At 44.8% G+C, this 16,601-nt stretch overlaps 5 protein-coding genes across 5 annotated transcripts, besides 30 other annotated features; all 5 read left to right on the top strand.

The window, feature by feature from the left end:
* Positions 1 to 16,601: part of a sequence feature (sequence corresponds to BAC RPCI93-21H15) that runs on past both edges of the window.
* Positions 15 to 73: a microsatellite.
* Positions 1,499 to 3,730, top strand: Tb927.7.7110 (leucine-rich repeat protein (LRRP), putative; the record flags this gene model as incomplete). Its single annotated transcript, XM_841238.1, has 1 exon — positions 1,499 to 3,730. One exon carries the CDS (start codon positions 1,499 to 1,501, stop codon positions 3,728 to 3,730), a length of 2,232 nt encoding a protein of 743 aa, XP_846331.1.
* Positions 4,525 to 8,301, top strand: Tb927.7.7100 (hypothetical protein; the record flags this gene model as incomplete). The annotated part of the gene is made up of 1 exon (XM_841237.1): positions 4,525 to 8,301. One exon carries the CDS (start codon positions 4,525 to 4,527, stop codon positions 8,299 to 8,301), a length of 3,777 nt encoding a protein of 1,258 aa, XP_846330.1.
* Positions 8,139 to 8,168: a microsatellite.
* Positions 8,302 to 8,330: a microsatellite.
* Positions 8,383 to 8,419: a microsatellite.
* Positions 8,531 to 8,557: a microsatellite.
* Positions 8,778 to 8,821: a sequence feature (A-rich).
* Positions 8,985 to 9,012: a microsatellite.
* Positions 9,140 to 9,163: a sequence feature (AT_rich).
* Positions 9,385 to 9,407: a sequence feature (AT_rich).
* Positions 9,485 to 9,527: a sequence feature (A-rich).
* Positions 9,643 to 9,732: a sequence feature (A-rich).
* Positions 9,888 to 9,910: a microsatellite.
* Positions 10,009 to 10,043: a sequence feature (T-rich).
* Positions 10,193 to 10,223: a sequence feature (AT_rich).
* Positions 10,287 to 10,321: a microsatellite.
* Positions 10,366 to 10,410: a microsatellite.
* Positions 10,520 to 10,541: a sequence feature (AT_rich).
* Positions 10,697 to 10,729: a microsatellite.
* Positions 10,972 to 11,001: a sequence feature (AT_rich).
* Positions 11,175 to 11,207: a microsatellite.
* Positions 11,368 to 11,406: a microsatellite.
* Positions 11,499 to 11,525: a microsatellite.
* Tb927.7.7090 (hypothetical protein, conserved) lies at positions 11,524 to 11,982 on the top strand (the record flags this gene model as incomplete). Its single annotated transcript, XM_841236.1, has 1 exon — positions 11,524 to 11,982. The coding sequence occupies one exon, from the start codon at positions 11,524 to 11,526 to the stop codon at positions 11,980 to 11,982; it is 459 nt and encodes a 152-aa protein (XP_846329.1).
* Positions 12,045 to 12,106: a sequence feature (T-rich).
* Positions 12,438 to 12,498: a microsatellite.
* Positions 12,704 to 12,743: a microsatellite.
* Positions 13,198 to 13,220: a sequence feature (AT_rich).
* Positions 13,279 to 14,397, top strand: Tb927.7.7080 (hypothetical protein, conserved; the record flags this gene model as incomplete). Its single annotated transcript, XM_841235.1, has 1 exon — positions 13,279 to 14,397. The coding sequence occupies one exon, from the start codon at positions 13,279 to 13,281 to the stop codon at positions 14,395 to 14,397; it is 1,119 nt and encodes a 372-aa protein (XP_846328.1).
* Positions 13,961 to 13,985: a microsatellite.
* Positions 14,769 to 14,793: a sequence feature (AT_rich).
* Positions 14,880 to 14,906: a sequence feature (AT_rich).
* Positions 15,033 to 16,364, top strand: Tb927.7.7070 (hypothetical protein, conserved; the record flags this gene model as incomplete). The annotated part of the gene is made up of 1 exon (XM_841234.1): positions 15,033 to 16,364. One exon carries the CDS (start codon positions 15,033 to 15,035, stop codon positions 16,362 to 16,364), a length of 1,332 nt encoding a protein of 443 aa, XP_846327.1.

Genomic DNA, 16,601 nt, shown 5'->3' with positions numbered 1-16,601 from the left:
TTTCTCCTTTTTGCTGTGTTTGTGTGTGTGTGTGTGTGTGTGTGTGTGTGTGTGTGTGTGTGTGTGTGTTTGTTTTTGCAAACCTGTTCCCTTTCATGACCCCGTATATATTTACACCCATATATTTTATATTTATACATTTGTATGTTAATTTCCATATTATTGAGAGGAGAATATGCGTGTGGGTGATGGTAATGGGGAGGGAGTTTTGTCCCACTTGTGCTGGGGAACAAAAGCAAAGGGAAAAAAAAGGAGGGTGAATGGTGGCCGGAGGGAAGGGGAAATGAATTTACGCAACTGCTCAACTCCTCCTGTTGATGCTGCTGTTGGCCATTATCATTATTGTCAACGTTGAGGAGTCAAACACGAAGCAATGCGGAAAAGAAAGAGAAAGAGAGGAAGGAATGGGGCAATGCTAAGGGGGAGGGGGGAGGCATTTAACGCTTTAACGAGGGAAAAGCCGAAGAGGGGTCATCGAAAAGAATAATGTGAAAGGAAGCGGCGGGGAGTGGTTATGAAAAGGAGTGAAATGGAATAGATTGTGCCCGTTAAGAAAAGAGAACAGTCGATGGTAAAACCAACATATTGACAGTAATGTATGGGAATTATACACAAATGAAAGGAAATGACATCAATTCCCAACATTGCCTTCAGGGCACCGCTATTGGCTAATCCATAGCGGTCTTTTGTTGTTCCCCCTTCCATCCCTCCCCCCTCCCCCCAGTCAATCCTTTTTGCTCGTTGGCATTATTTATGCATTTGAAAGGAGGGGAAAAGAGGAAAGGAACATCGTATGCCAATGCCTTCCTCGTAGATCACGCCCCGCTTCGTAAAAGATAAACTGTTTAGAAGGGAAATGGAAAGCTCATTAGGTGGCACGTGAGCTTCTAAGCTACTCCTAATGATGTCAGCGTCATCTCTATTTCTTTTCTCTGTTTGCCTTACCAATTCCTTACGTCCTGAACAAACCTCACCAATGTTTTACGTTCTCTTACCCTCTCGGTCTCCTCCTTCCCTTTCATTAAGATATTACCTCCACTGGAACTGAAAGGAAACGTACAATTCACTCATGCGTGGTCACCCGCCAGGAGGTGGCGCACAAGTGAGCGCACAAAAATGAGTAACGAAATAAGCCGTGCTCATCATTAGCATGTCTTGCCGACGTATAAAACGAGTTAAAGGGATGGGGCGGGGAAAATGGGTGGATGGGCGGTTCAGAAGTCGGAAGTGCATGGCAGCTTAGACCCCAGAAGCTAAAAGATATGAGAAAAGAAAAAGGAGAAGAGGCAGGCAGAACGGCGTTCAGCCATCAACACTGACACCGTAAAGGGTGAAGTAAGGTATCCCCAACCTGCTGAGTGACGCACCCCAAACTGTCTTCTGTCAGCCCATCCTATCTTGCCCCTCTCCTTCACATATTATTGACTAAGAACGAATCATCTCACTATCCGCCGCGTGCGTAACCTCCTGCACTGGTCCACGGGGTAAAGTACCGAAAATGAACTATATATCTATGGGTCAGCGTATGGCTCAACGAATACGAATCGACCAGTCGCATAGACACCATGCCATCACCAGCAACCACCTTGTAGACTTGAGAAATGAGACACATAATCATGCCTTGTCAGCACAGTGTTACACCCGTTTGTATTGTCCAAAGTCGCTGGGTGTGCAGCTCCACTTCTTCCCCAAGCCTTCCTTTCTTACGTCACTCAAATCGCCCTTTCCACCTTTTTACACAATCCACACTCTTTCCCTCACCAAAAATACAAAAGGCAAAGGGGGAGGCGCGATGGTGAAGCGACTCGGCTCTGAAGGTGGGGAACAAATGGTAACCAATGAAGATGTGGAGAAGCTGCGGGAGGAGGTCGCAGAACTGCGCAATCATGTCCATATGGTGGCAGCGGAACACGAAAAGCTGCGGGAAGAGTATGATGAATATCGGAGACGACCAGTCACGTGGAAGGCAGTTATAAACTGCGATAAGAACGCACCACTTGAATGTGATGACCCCGCAGACGTGATTGTTGTCGACGACCCGGGGTTTAATCTGAAAGAACTCTCATCACTAAAGGGCGATGTGGGAGAATTGCGCCTCCGACGGTGTTGTGGACGCCTGGACCTCGAGTTACTCAGCAATCAAGGGTTATACCTGTTGGAAATCGGGCCGGGTGCTGTAGCCAACATGTCGTGTATCGGTAAATTCCCCTGCCTCCAAACGCTTATCCTGCATGGTACACGGCTGGATAACGAATGGGAGAAAGGTGTGGAGTCCCTTGAGAAACTGCGTGAGATTGTAATGAAGAATATCTCGATGTTACAGGATGCCAAATTCTTAGGGAATGCCCTGTTTCTCGATAGCATCACCATTGAGAACTGTCCCAACATGAATGCCTTCACTGACACACTGACGTGGCCAATTCTCAGACGATTGGTTATTACCGGAACCTCCCTTATCGTTGGCAATGGACTTGTCGAGTATTTTCATGATTGTGTGTCGTTAAAGGTGCTGCGGCTTGGGGATTGCTCGGCGGTGCATAGCAAGATCTCACTGAAAAACTGCAAGAAATTGGTGGAGTTATGTCTTGACAATGTGGGTGTTCGTTCTACGTTCGAGTGGGGAACCGAGCTGCCGTTACTTCGTGTGTTGCGCCTGACGAATAGCAGTGTAACGGATGCCGATGTGAAGGCACTATCAGCATTCACTACGCTCGAGGAGGTGATCCTCAGCGGGAACAAGGAAATTGTTGACATAAGCCCATTGACCAACCTGAGGTCGCTGAAGGTGTTGGACCTCAGCCTATGCAGTCGTGCAAGAATTGTTGGCCCTGTGGACTGTGCGCCACCGCTGGAGAAGCTCCTATTGCGGGCTACTGCGGTGACTGATGAATGTGTGGGAAAGCTGTACAGCACATCCCTGAGCGAAGTCGACCTGCGATTCTGCTCGACACTCAGTAAAAAGACTTCTAAGGCCATCGCATCCCTGCGGAATCTACGCAGGCTGTTTTTGGATGACTCACCCGAGGTGGTGTTCCCCGGGCGGAGATCTCCATTGGAGACCCTCGGGTTGTGTAGCGGGTCTGCTTCCACCACCACATTGGAAACCATTTGTGAGTCGGCCACGAATCTCACGTGCCTTCGACTCTGGTACTGTGGTGGGGAGCTGAACGTATCGAAGTTGGCATCGCCGAAGAAACTGAGGGAATTGTATATTTGTGGGCTGCGCAGCGTCTCCGAATTTGCTGCCATCGCCTCGCTGCCGGAGCTCAGCAAGTTGATACTCGAGGGTCCCTTCGTGGGGAATAAGGAAATTGAGGACCTCTCGCGGTGTGAAGCACTGCGGTCGCTATGTGTGAGAAACGCCAAGCACTTGACACACGTTGATCCTGTATTTGCCATAAAGACTCTCGAGGAGTTGAGTTTGAGTGACTGCGAGTTACTCGAAAAAATCAGTGCCGACAAAAGTGCCATCCGGTCTTGCGTTCTGAGACTCTGCGCCATCCCTATTGCAGCGGAGGGCCTCAAGAAGCTGGCGTCCCAAAAGGCCATTGGGAGGTTACTGCTGGAACGGTGTGGCTCAATACGCTTGGATGATATAATCGGTGTCCCATGCACACTCACTGACTGCAAGGAGATTGTCTGCGACCACATGCCGATACCGCCGAAGATCCACACAGTGCGTACGCCTGTCGTGGTGCTCGAGTCCGCTAAGAATCGTCACGGTTGGTAACGAGTTGACGTGTGTTGGTGGCAGCCATGGTCCCTTGGTTTGCCATACCGTCAGCTGATCCTAATTGCTATATGTTTGTGCTTGGGTGTGTCAATTTACTTCGCTACACCTCTGTTGGTTCTTCCTTGGCATCGTTTTACACATTATCTGTTGCGGTGGTGAGGAGTTGGCACAATAAGCACTACGAAGTAACGGCGATCTTCCGGACTTCGGGATGGAAAAGCGGCGCGTTGTGGGATGGATAGTCATTGTGAAGGAGACTGAAATGCTGCCCTTGGGTTGGGTTGGTTTTCTCACACATCTTAATATCGAAGTGAGCAAGTGGAAGATGAGTAAACGAGACAGTACTCCTATGGAAAAGTGAGGAGATGTTACCGTCACCTGTTTCATCAAGGATGATATTTGTCATTGCACGTGATGTGCTTCCGTTGTAGTGTTATTCGGATTCCCCTCCCCGTTGCACTGCGTGCTGACATATCGTGTTGTGTGGGGCGGTGTACCCTCTTTTCTTTCCACAACAGGGCTACTCGCAAACTGTTTTACATGTGTAATATTTCACTGTTGTTGTTGTCAAACTTCCCCTTCATTCCACATTCACTACTGTCACACATTCTCTTCTCTCTGATTCTTTGGTTGATGTGTGCTGCGCCGCCACTGCGGTAGATACACCGTAGTTGTTGAGTGGAAAGCAAGGTGTGTCCACGATAGAGGGGACTACAAAACAAAGAAGAGTCAAAAATAGGGCACCAACAGTGCAGCGGATCACTACAAACTCACGGGTAAAGTTTCCTTGTATGTCGCTTGCTTACCTCAAAAGGATGGTAGCTGAATGTGAATGGCAGGGTGGCCTGAATGACCCTGATGTGAGTGGTGTCTCTGAACTTACCGCTGATGCCAGTGAATATAGTAAGCGTTCTCCGAAGCGGCTACCAACGCATCCGATACCGCTTACTATTGTTGATGTTCCCGCTGCTAGTTTAGTTGATGGTGGGCGCTTTGACCATCTGTTTGACTTGGGAAGTGATCGTGCAGATGCATCAGAAGTGGCGTCGTTGCGTGAGGGAATCCATTACGACCCTTCAAACACAAAAATATTTGTGCAGACTCAGCGGAACGCGAAACAGTCGCAACAGAGTTCGGTTTCATCACATGCTGGCACATCAGATAAGGTCATGAAAAAAGGCAAAAAGAGTGTGGTTGAGACTGGGGCAAGCGGTGCTGTGGAGGATGGGTCGACGCCCAGTGAACAAAAGGGTCACACAAGACGGAACATATGTGAAAAGGGTAATATGTCGCGGACGAACAGTGTTAATAGGTTCAACAAGGAAAATAATAAGGGAAGCAGTGTTATCACGAAGGAATCACGCACGTGCTCCCCACCAAACCGTAGGAAAATCGATGTAGCTGAACTTCAGCGATTTGTTCGTAGTGTAACCACTGGTTCGCACGTGAGTCGCGGTGCGTTGTCTCATTCCGAGGCCTCACGCATGTCCCCCATGAAAGTGAAGGAACAACAGTGTGGGCCTGCGCCGAAGTCCATCTTTAAGCGTTCACTTACACAGGGCATACGCAGGGTTTCGTCCAGCGGAACAAACCCTGGAGCTTGCCGGATGGAGGCGCCAACGCGGAGGTTTCAAAAATACCACTCGACACCAAATTTAGCGCATACCTCACCGTTTTCACGGTGCAACAGCAGAAGAGTACCAACTTCACTCCATGTAGCAGCAACGAAAAAACACACATCGACGGCAGCACCACTGTCACGCCAGGAATCGAAAAAGGGTCTCGCCGGAGCGGCATTGCAACAGCGAAGTCGTGATACACTCGGCAACGGTCAAGGCGACGTGGCAGTAAAGGCACGTACAGCCTCCGGTAAGCTTAAGTTGTGGATGGAAGAAAAGCCTAAGCGCGGGCATACCCCCATGCCCGAAGGTGTGCCATCGCTGCAGCCACTTTGCTCTAAAGTTAATCTTGGCCGGCGGCCTACTCACACAAAAAAGGGCAAGTCGGGTGCGGTGAAAACGGTGTCGGACACAACGGCAACTACACCAACAGCAACGCCAAAAACGACGGTAGCACCCGTTATTACCACGATGGCATCCGCTATGAGTCGCGTAGTGACTGAAACAGAAGGTACGCCCATCGCACAGGTGGAACCGCAGACTACCGTGGCATCTCGTTTCGAGCGATCGGACCTCATTTGTGTTAGTTTCAGCGACGACGTTGTTGAAATAGCACCCAGAGCGGAAGGAGACAGTGTCCCCAAGGTAAGGCCCTTACCATTATCTATGTTAGAAGTGAGCAGGAGGCGGTTGGAAAAGGCCGTCACGTCGCACTCCCCCACAAAACTAAGTTGGGCTGTTGGTAGTCGTCGGCGAAAAGTGGTGGCCAGACACAACGTGTCCCACACGACGAAATGCAAAAAGAGAAATGCTGCTCGTGTGACACGCAAGCCCCGCGGTGGCCCACAGTTAGGGAAAGCCTCTAGTAAGAAGCAGCAACCGCAAGGAGAGAAACAAACGGAAGGAAAGGGGGATTTTACGCACACAACGCCGTCCAAAGTCGCTGCCGCCAGTATGCAAAAGAAACGACGACTGACTCACAAAAAAGCGTTGCGAAAATTACCAAAAACACCACCCTGTCGCTTGGGACGTAGTTCAACCGCCAAACAGAATGATGTTCATGAAAATGAACCAATATACCCTGTGAAGAAAGAATATGGAGAAGGTTGTAGAAGGAAAAAGAACAATAGACGACGCAGAACTATGTCACCGGATGAGGAGGGACGGGAAAGGGAAATGTGGGCCGCCTTGTGCAACCCAACGCGTGGTGCAAAAAATGGTTTAGGCTGGTGGCAAACTACAACGGACAAGGAACCAATAGCGATGGCAACAGATGCGGCAAGCGTAGCCGGTCGCTGTGAAGGAGAGGAGATTCGGCGGGTGAACACCCCATATGGTGACGAGGAGAGTGCAAAAACTGCACATTACCCTATGGGGAAAAGGGGGAGCAGTTTCCGTAGGAAGAACAAGTCATGGGTGCCGGCAACATTCTCCGGTGGGCATTTAGTTGAAATGAATAGCGGGACATCTGTTAATGAGGATTGGGGTAACTCTACTGACTCCATGCACGTCCGTGACTTGCAGGTGGGCGTCTCGTCTGCAATGAAGGGGCCGCGGGAAGTCACCTCAAAAAGAAGTGGAAAGTCCCGTACTGATATCGGCGAAACAGGTTATGGAACATACGCGGAGAAACGGCAGAGAAGTCGTACTAGCATTCGTAACGCTTCGTCCTTCCGTTTTACCGTATCACTTTCTACGCTAACTACGGTGTCCACACAGTCTGCTAATTCGGCACAGGGGAAATCCGCCATCAACTGTGATGTTCTTCCATCAGGACAAATGGCAGGGGGGAAAAGCGAGTTGGATGTTGATGAAGATGCGTTAAGCAGTCGTTCTCCATCCGCTCGCTCGCCACAGGTGTCCACGGAGTTCTTCACAGCAGTGGCTGGAGCGGTACCCCCTTTAGAACAACAGGGAAAGCATCAAATTCGTGGATTATTGCGGTCCTTCAGCACGCGGTGCTCGTATCTGACATGTGGTGAAGGAAGTCCCTCACCGGAGCCATCAAATGAGGTCTCCGTGACGTGGCAAACACATCTCAAGGAGGTTGAGTTAGGGAAACAGGGGAGGAGTGAGAAAAAAGCTGCGGCCCCTGTGCTGAATTTCTGCCGAACGCAGGGTAGTGAGAGGGCAATACGTTGCGACACTATGGTTGTTTGTGCAGACTCCATGGGTCCAAAAATTCTCCCCCGGCCTGTGAATGCCCCTGCTGTTGACCCACCGGAACGCTCATGTCCGAAAGAAAGTGAAAATAACACTGCAGTACGCGCTGCATCGGGCACTAACGTTACATGCCAAATACGGCAAACGGCATCAGCAACTAATGGCAAACCATCGGGAGGCCGATCGCTGTCAACAACGTCATTGCTGGCCAAGTCGCGCGGAAGTTCGGAAAGGAAACGCAAGTCGGGTCCAGGTATTAGTCTCTTCGGTCAGGGATCAAAGGAGAACATGTGTCGGGACGCTCGTATATCGCGGGCCTTTTATCTCAAAGCGCCCAACGCGCTACGGAGTGTGCCGTTGGTGAATGCACGTCCCTTTTCGTATACGCAAACCAACCCAACGCTGCCTTGCACTGAAACAAATATTAAAACACGCAGACGTGCGTGGAGTTTGGAGCGTATCGCTAGCAGTAAGCCCGGAAGTTTGTCGTACTTTAGTAACAGTAATGCCAGCACCAAATCGAGTGGTGGGAATAACAACAGCGGTAGCAACAATCCCAATAGCGGTTATTGTAGCATAGCTAGCAGCAGCAAAAGGAGCAGTGTCGGTGCTCGCAGTTGCATTAAGAATAACAATAATAATAATAGTAATAACATTAGTGACAGCAGCCGCTGCAGTAAAGGAAAGAAAAATGAATATGCGGGGCACGATGGTTGCTCTTTTCAGCGGTTGGGCAATGGCAGTCTGGGGAAGCTCATGTACGGGCGGGGTGTAAATATTGCTTAAGAGTAAATGAATAAATGAATGGATGAATGGTGGAGGTGGAGGTGGAACGAACTGAAGTGAAGCGGATTGATATGAATATTAATATATATATATATATATATATATATATATATGCATACAAGAAGTCATAAAGTATAGCGTAGGGAATAAAACTGTTACTATTTTCTTTCTTTCTTTTTTTTCGAATTTGGTGTTGTCTCTATCTCTCCTTTCTGACGTGACATGCGCATGTGTGTGTGTGTGTGTGTGTGTGTGTTTTCCTGTAGGGGATAAATAAAGAAAGAATAAAGGGAGAAAGGTATACCTGCTTGGTTGATTGTGTGCTTGAAATATGTGAAGGAACGAAGCACGAATAAAGTTATTTAAAAAATGAGAAGGAAGAAATTAACATATGATCGAATAGATGCGTAATTAGAAAACAAGAATTGTTCTAGAGAAAGAGGGAGGAAAAAAAAAACAAACCTAATTGTTAATAGTTTTCTTTGCTTTTCGTTCTTTTTCTTTTTTTCTTTGTACTTTTGTAGAAAAAAACTGTTGACGATACAAAATGATTTGGTTTGATTTGTAGTGCACAAAATAATAATAATAATAACTGAAATGACACATTTTATTTACCGCAGTAGGGACGGAAGGGGTGGAGAAGAGACACGAAATATTTTCGAAACGGTACCTAAGTGCAAGGAATATATTTATATTTATATATATATATATGTTTGAAATATTTTTCAACCATTTAAACCAGGGGAATGTGGGCAAGCCGTATTGCTGTGATCGGGAGGGAAATAACAGGGGAAAAAAGGCAAGAGGAATTTTAGAAGAAAAGAAACGGAAGTGCAAGAAATATATTTATTTATATATAATTGGGAAGGGGTGAACCAAATGCGCAAAACTGTTTCACAAAATGAACCAAGTTGCGGCAGCAAACAAAAAAAAATAAAAAAGAAAATTATGAAAACGGCAATGGCACGAACCGCAATGAAGTTTAACTAAAAGCGGAGGCCAACCCAAGCGGCTTTTGAATGCCAAAGTGATTTTATGAAATATAGTGGAAAAAAAGGGAGGGAGGAAAACAAAAAAAAACAGAAAAAATAAATTATTATTATTATGTTGTGAGCTTCAATCATAAATAGTGGTCAATGTGAGCATTGTTTTGCATCTTCTCTTCATACTATTTGAAAATGCCTTTTGTTTTTCTCTCTTTTTTTTTCTTTCTTTTGTTCTTTTTTACATGTTTTCACATTTTCTTATCTACTTATTTGTATATTTATGTGTAAAACGATGTTATTGATACTGACACTATTGTTATATTCATGTTTTCTATAATAACGTGTGGCTCGCCGTTTTGCTGTTGTGTTCCTTTCGCTCTTTAGCTTTCTCTTTTTTTTTCTTTGTTTTTTTCTTGCTTTTGTTTTCCTTTCCTCCGTTCTTTTTGAGTGAAATGAAAAAAATAAAATAAAATACCCGAAACTGTCACTTCATCGCCGTTGCCGTAATGACTGCTGTTGGTGTTGGTGTTTGCATTTGTGTGCCCTTTAATAAAATGTTTGATGTCTCTTCAATTTTTTTTTTTAAATGGGATTCCGTCATTGTTGTTGTTGTTGTTGTTGTTTTTAATTTTATGGTTTATTGCAAGCCTTTTCACAATCTGTGATGCACATCAAAAAAAATATATATATATACAGATAGATAAGTAAATTTAGTTTTCAGAAGAAAAGAAAAGGAAAAAGAAGGAAAAAAAAAAACTCTTGCAGTTCCCTACACGCGTACCTCATTTCTTTTGGATTTAATTTACTTCGCTTCCTCTAAAAACACGAAAGAAAAAAAAGAGAAGAAAAAAGGTGTGACGTGATGTAAATCCTTCCACCTTTTTTTTTCTCCATTTATACTGCTGTTTATTATTATATTATTATTTTATTATTTTAGGCCACCGCTGCAAAACCGTAGCGAGTTAATGAAGCGGAAGTAGTGAAAGGAAAAGGCGTGTCTTTTCTTCTTTTTTTTTTTCTTTTGTGTTTTTTTTCTCCTCCTCTTCATTTGTTTGGTTTCTTTTCTTCCTTGGCGTCGTTGTTATTGTTATTATTATTATTATTATTATTATTATTATTATTAGAGTGATCCGCTGCTTCATTTTCCCTTTTGATTACGTGCAGACAAATGTATATATTTGTATATTTATTTCTAACATATTTCCCCATTGTGTGAAAAAGTGCAGTTGAGGAATATATATATATATATATTATGTGTGTGGTGAGAAGAAGCCGATGCAATAAAAAATGTCTGAAGCATTCTCCCCTTGCTTTTTCATTTTTTTCTTTTCACTTTTTTTTTTGTGTGTGCGTGAGAATTCGTTTTAGATCGCCCATCCATTCCATTTCATACTTACTTCTTGTTATAATATATATATATTTATTTATTTATTTATATTATTCCCATCCTTTTTGTATGCGCTTATATTAATTTATGTATTTGCGTTTGTTCGTTGTTGTTTTTTTTTTAAATTTCCGCAGCCGTGGCGGAATATCATCAAGTGAGTGATATCAAGTTATAAGAGACGACAATAACAATAATAAAAATAGTAGACGAAACACAAAAAACAAAACAGTTGTCAAGACAGTGAGGACAACGACAATATTGAAGGAAGAAGATGTAGCTTTGAGCGTTCAGAAAGTGAAATAATAAAAAAAACAAATTAAAAAAAATGAAAAGAAGATAAAATGAACTCAACAAAATGTAAATATATTTATGCGTTTGTGTATGATCAAACCCATCGATACAAGTGTATTATCGCAGTGTTTCAACTTCTTCTGTCCTTTTTTTTTGTTGTTGTTGTTGTTATCTTTTCCTGTCTTTTTTACACTCACTCAAACATTGAAAATAACAATAACATTAATAATAATAATAATAATTTGCGTATCCCTTGTAATAACAAAGAATCATTTGTCTAAGAAGGGATTATTTTTAGAAAAAAAAAAAAGAGCACCAAGGTCAAATTCATTAGCAAAAATTAGGCATCTTTTTTTTTTAGAGAGAGAAATTAGGAACCGCAAATATAACAACAGTGGTCACAGAGAGAGAGAGAGAAAAAGAGAGACAGAGAGACAGAGAACAACACCAGCAGCAGGAACTTCACAAAAAAAAAATAAGGGAAAAGAAACTGAGAGTAGGCAAACAAGTGCATATAACTTTATATTTGAAAGTATCATTATTATTACTATTATTATTATGCTCGCACGTACGCTTCTTCGAGGCACACAAGAGGGATCCGCAACAGTTGCATCATCATCATCATCACATGCTGCTGCAACTGTTGCTGCCGTTACACGTGCGGCTCCGTATACCCGCTTCAGTACACTTCGGTTGCATGGTCATAAGGAGCCAAACTTTCGTGCGCGGCCTGCTGGTTGGAAAGGTTGGAATGATCCAAAACTTCAAGACCCGTGGGCTCCTTTTGCTCAACAGTCGCCATGCCGCCATGTGGAACGTCAAGGGGCCGGTTGTTGGTTTGCCATGGGACATTTCGCTCTAAAGGATTTCTTTGGTGTTCTTCACTGGCGTTTTTGGGCACGAATTGCCATTTGGGGAGGTTCAGGGATGTCTATCGCTTTATGGACATATGCGTTACGTATGCATAGAAATGGCTGGGAGTGGAAGAATCGTGGAGCGGTGTTCGCTATGGAGTAATATAGACTGATATGTGGAAAGATGGAATGAAGACAGCGATAGGAAATTAGGTTTTTTTTTTTAAAAAAAAAAAGAGAAAGGAAGGAAGAAGGGAAGAAGGGAAAAGAAAAAAGGAAAAAAGAAATGGGGGGAACAGGGGGAAAAATATGGTGTGAAACGGGTATGCATTTCGTTATGTACACATGCCCCTTCTATTCTTTCCCTTCCATTATCATTAACTTGTTCCCTTAAATACATTTATGTAATTTTATGTAAGCTAGTTTGTTGTTCTCTTTTTTTTTTTTTTTGCCTTCCCACCACACGTACACGCATACCCCTTTATTCCTTTTTTTTTGTGTGTGTGGGTGTGTGTAGCGGACGTTATCTTGTCAGTTTGGTTGTTTAGTTGGTTAGTTTTTACCCTCCCACTGATATTTATTTGTTGATACCGGCGCTTGACGTCCTATTTTCTGCTCATTTATTTATCTATTTATTTACCTACTTTTAGTTTGTTTGTTTGTTTTTATTTGTTTTTTTTTTCTTTTTAACCCTTTCTTTGTGATCTTACGTGTACGTGTCCCTCTACCTTTTTTCCGCTCCTTCCGCGAGACGGTTGCGTGCAATAACGCAACAACTGCGTGAGATGATTGAAAAGGAATAAAAACAATGGGGAAGACGAATGATGTGGAATGTGGGGGAGGGGGGGATTTATCGTATTTGTTTTTTTTTTACCGGTATGCTTTTGTTATTATTATTATTATCATTATTATAATTATGATTATATTGACTTTACGTATCGACACACGGAGGGATGGATAGAAATTAGGAAAGGGGGGAAATGGAACGGAATGTTAGAGGAGTAAATTAAAAAAAAAAAGAGGAAGAAAGGGGAAGTGTGTACGATGTTATTTGAAGGCTTCCTCAACCAAACAACCCGGACATTCGTTTTGTTTTTTGTTTTTCTCTTTACCCCATTGCAATGCCTGAGTAATTTCTGTGTTATATTTATTTATGGTATCCGTCCTTTTCTCCTCATATTGCTGTTGTTATTATTATTATTTCTTTATTGTGCTTTGTTTTGGACAATGACCACCGTATTTTGCGTATGCGTGCCGTCCAAAAGTGTACAAGTGGGCGCTGGTGAAACCGTGAGTGCGAAAGAGAAAGATAAAGATAAAGTTTTACCAAGTGGTCGCATTCAAGAACATACGACCTCATTAAAGGTGGGGCCCAAGGAAAAAAAAAAATAAATAAATAAAGGGGGAAAAAGAAAACAGAACAAACTGAAACTTGAACTAACTATTAATAATAAAGTCGATGCACAGTTCTCTCATAATACTGCGCCATGCGTATTTCTCAGCACTTCATCCGGCACGTCGTGTAGTTCCGGGGTCGCTGCTTCCCGTAAGAACACAATTTTACACTCGACGCTTCACGAGTACGGCGGGGCCAACATGTGGTGACGGTGGTGAAACATACAAAAGTGAGCCCACAAAAGTCGGTGCGAGTGTTGAAGGCACAAATTCGGGTAACGGAGTAACGGACTCCCCTTCCCTTTTCTCATCATCCGCACCAACTGTTCGGCGACGGGCGTTGCCTCCTTCCGACTTTCCTGAAAATGCTTTACTGAAATGCATTGAAAAGGAAATTGAAGACGAGGCGCTGCGACTTGACAAGGAAGAGTGCCCTCCGCCCCCGCCGACTGGTTGGGAAATGTACCATGCGCCGGGAACGAGTGTTTTTTATGGCCGCCGCTGGTGGCTTCCCGCAACCGCGTCAGCAGAAACTCGGGCAACACCTGAGCGCCACACGATTCGCGTGCAGCTCACGAAACGGGACCCCTCATTGGATCCGGAGTGCGACGTGCGAGGAGAACATTTTCCTTTTTCATTTTTTGTGCAGCGTGCCCCATCTAAAGGTGAAGCAGTGAGGCGTGATGGAACTTTCCGCATGGGAGACAGCGCGGCTGCCGGTGATGTGAAGGGCAGAACTGAAGGAAAGGAGGAGGAGGAAGAGGAGGAGGAACTTGGCCTCTACGACCAAAGCATTGAGGTGCGGGCGGATTTTGTGGACGGAGAGCTGCTGGTTGACAATGTCGTTTTTCATGGCACCTTCAAGACCGGGTCCTCGTGTAGTAAAAGGAGTGGTAACACTTCACCAGAGGCGGCGGCGGCAACTGCTGCTGGGCAACATGACAACACAACTGGAGGACGAGGGAAGGTTGAAGAGGTGCGTTACAATAATATATTCAACGGTTACCCGGGTCCTAATTTGGACGAGGCGGAGGAGGAGGTGCTTGATGGGTTACAGGCGTGGTTGGCAGAGCGCTGCGTGGATGATCAGTTTGGGGAATTTGTTGGGCAGTACTCCGTTTGGGTGGAACAGCAGGAGTATGAAATGTGGCTAAAGCGATTACGGGACTTCGTGGCTGCGTGAGGACGGATTGGTTGGTTGATTAGTGGTAACAATTGGGGAGATTGTGCCCACTTTTTGGGTGGGTTGACAACAGCGGAGGGAGGAGGCTGTGTAAATTGTGTATTGTGAAGGCACGCAAGAAGAAGAAAAAAAAAGAGAATGACGAGACGAGACGAAAAGGAAAAGGCATGGGTCGAACTACAAGGACATTTGGTGGTAGTTCACAGATATATGCGCACATACTTGCAGTAAACATACGCATTAACTTCATTCCTGATCGTATCGCCCGTATTTCCTTCATGAGCTGCTTGAAGCCCCCTACTTCCCGAACGCGCAAAGGGGGGAAGAAAAAAAAAAGAAAATCAATATTTGGCTAAACACTGAGATGAGACTATTTATTATTATTATTATATTTTTGTACAGCAGCCTTTTATTTTTTCCTTCCTCTTTCTCTCATATTCCGTCGTCTCTTCTTCATTTCCCTACTACTTAATTGTTATGTGTAAATTATTATTATTATTATTTTTTTTGCTAACAAAGGACAGCGCCGGCCAGACTTGGTAAATTTTTTTTTTCCCGTAAGTGTTTATATACATAAATAATACATATAAATACCGGGGTATTTCATTTTCGTTTTGTTAGCATTGCGTTTCAGGATGCCCTCGAACAATAGCAGCAACACGTCATCACTTCCTCTACCGCCGCGCCCCGATCCGGTGACACTTGACCAAATATTTGATCGCCTTACTGCACCGTATGTCGCAATGGAGGATCGTGCCTATCATCTCGTTGCATTGTATACTGTGGCCTTTCACCCGAGTGTGAAACTCTTCTTATTTGAACATGAACCGCTACGCAACACCGATGCAACTGGAGTTATGGGTTACAGTGAAGAAAATACACGGCGCCGCGAAGCTTTGCTGAAGGGAATCGCTTTCTTTCTCGCTCAGCGCAGCAATGCTGTGGCGCAGGAATGTCGCTGGGAGACGGCAGCACTGTTGGGCGAGTTGTGCCGTATGGAGAGTGTGCAGCCGCTGCGTTCTGCAGGAGCTAACGACAGAAACTCTACCAGCAGTATAAATGCCATTAGCGGTGCCAGAAGCTACGGGATATTCTCACCGAAGGAAGAGGTGGTGCAAAAGATTAACCATTACGCCCGTGCCAACCTTGAGTATTTGGCGCGGCTCCCGTGGTTTGTCATAGCGGTGCGGGAACTCATTGGAAACGAAGGTGACGTTAATTCCGCGCCGAAGACAACAACATCTTCACTGGAGCTTCGCCGTGCCCTGCGGCAGCGTTTGAGGCGTAGTGTGGATAGTGATGGCTGTGGTTTAAATGATGACAACGGTCAGACTAATTTGAGTAGTGGCGTGGAGTGTGATGATGACACTCGTGTTGCACTTAAGGATATCCTCGCGGCTCTACCGGATATTGTCACAGCTGAAGAAGCACCTGATGAAGGAACGGCAACTCTTTCGCAAACCACAGTGGTGAGGTGGTCCGCAGAGCAGTTGGAACGTGCATGCGACTTGATGTTTGTTGACGCTTCCACAACGTTACTTCATCTCATCCCACTCGTCTCCCGCAGTAGTCATTTGCTGTGCGCCAACTGTCAGAAGCACGGCGTTAAATGCGGCGGGGAAGGTTTGTTGCGTTGCAGCAGTTGCAAGGCGGTGTATTATTGCAGTGAAGAGTGTCAGCGTGAGCATTGGTCCGCTGCCCACCGAGTGCCATGCAAGAATTATAAACAACGCGCAGAAACAATACTTGCTGAATATATAGCTGCTAACAAAAATGTTGTGGGTGGCAAAAGGGGAAAAAGGATGAGTCTGCAACAGCAAGAGGAATTAGTGGCGGTGTTGGAGGTCCCTTTGGAACCCTCACTGTTCTATGAAACTCGGCGCTACTTGTATGATCATCGTGACGCGTCATTTAGTGGGGTGAGCTTTTACGATTATTTCATGAAGTACACCGTCCGCGGATCTTAAAAAAAAAAAAAAGCAACATTTGGTAATTTATTTTCTTTTTGAATCATTTCTTTACATGATTGCGTGACGGTCGAATGGAGTGTGGGGAAGAAAAAGTCGGCAGTGTGGTGAATTCAAGGTCTCGCAAGCTTGGCATTGAACACAAATATTAGCTGGGGTAAATAATGGAATGTTTCGATTAAACAAACGGGGATTCAAGCAAGAAAGAGAAGAAGAAGGAATAGGAAGACGATATTA

Source organism: Trypanosoma brucei, chromosome 7 (assembly GCF_000002445.2).
Source record: "Trypanosoma brucei brucei TREU927 chromosome 7, complete sequence".
Taxonomy (NCBI): domain Eukaryota; phylum Euglenozoa; class Kinetoplastea; order Trypanosomatida; family Trypanosomatidae; genus Trypanosoma; species Trypanosoma brucei.
The sequence above is the reverse complement of the archived record's forward strand: the minus strand, read 5'-3'. Positions and strand labels throughout refer to the sequence as shown.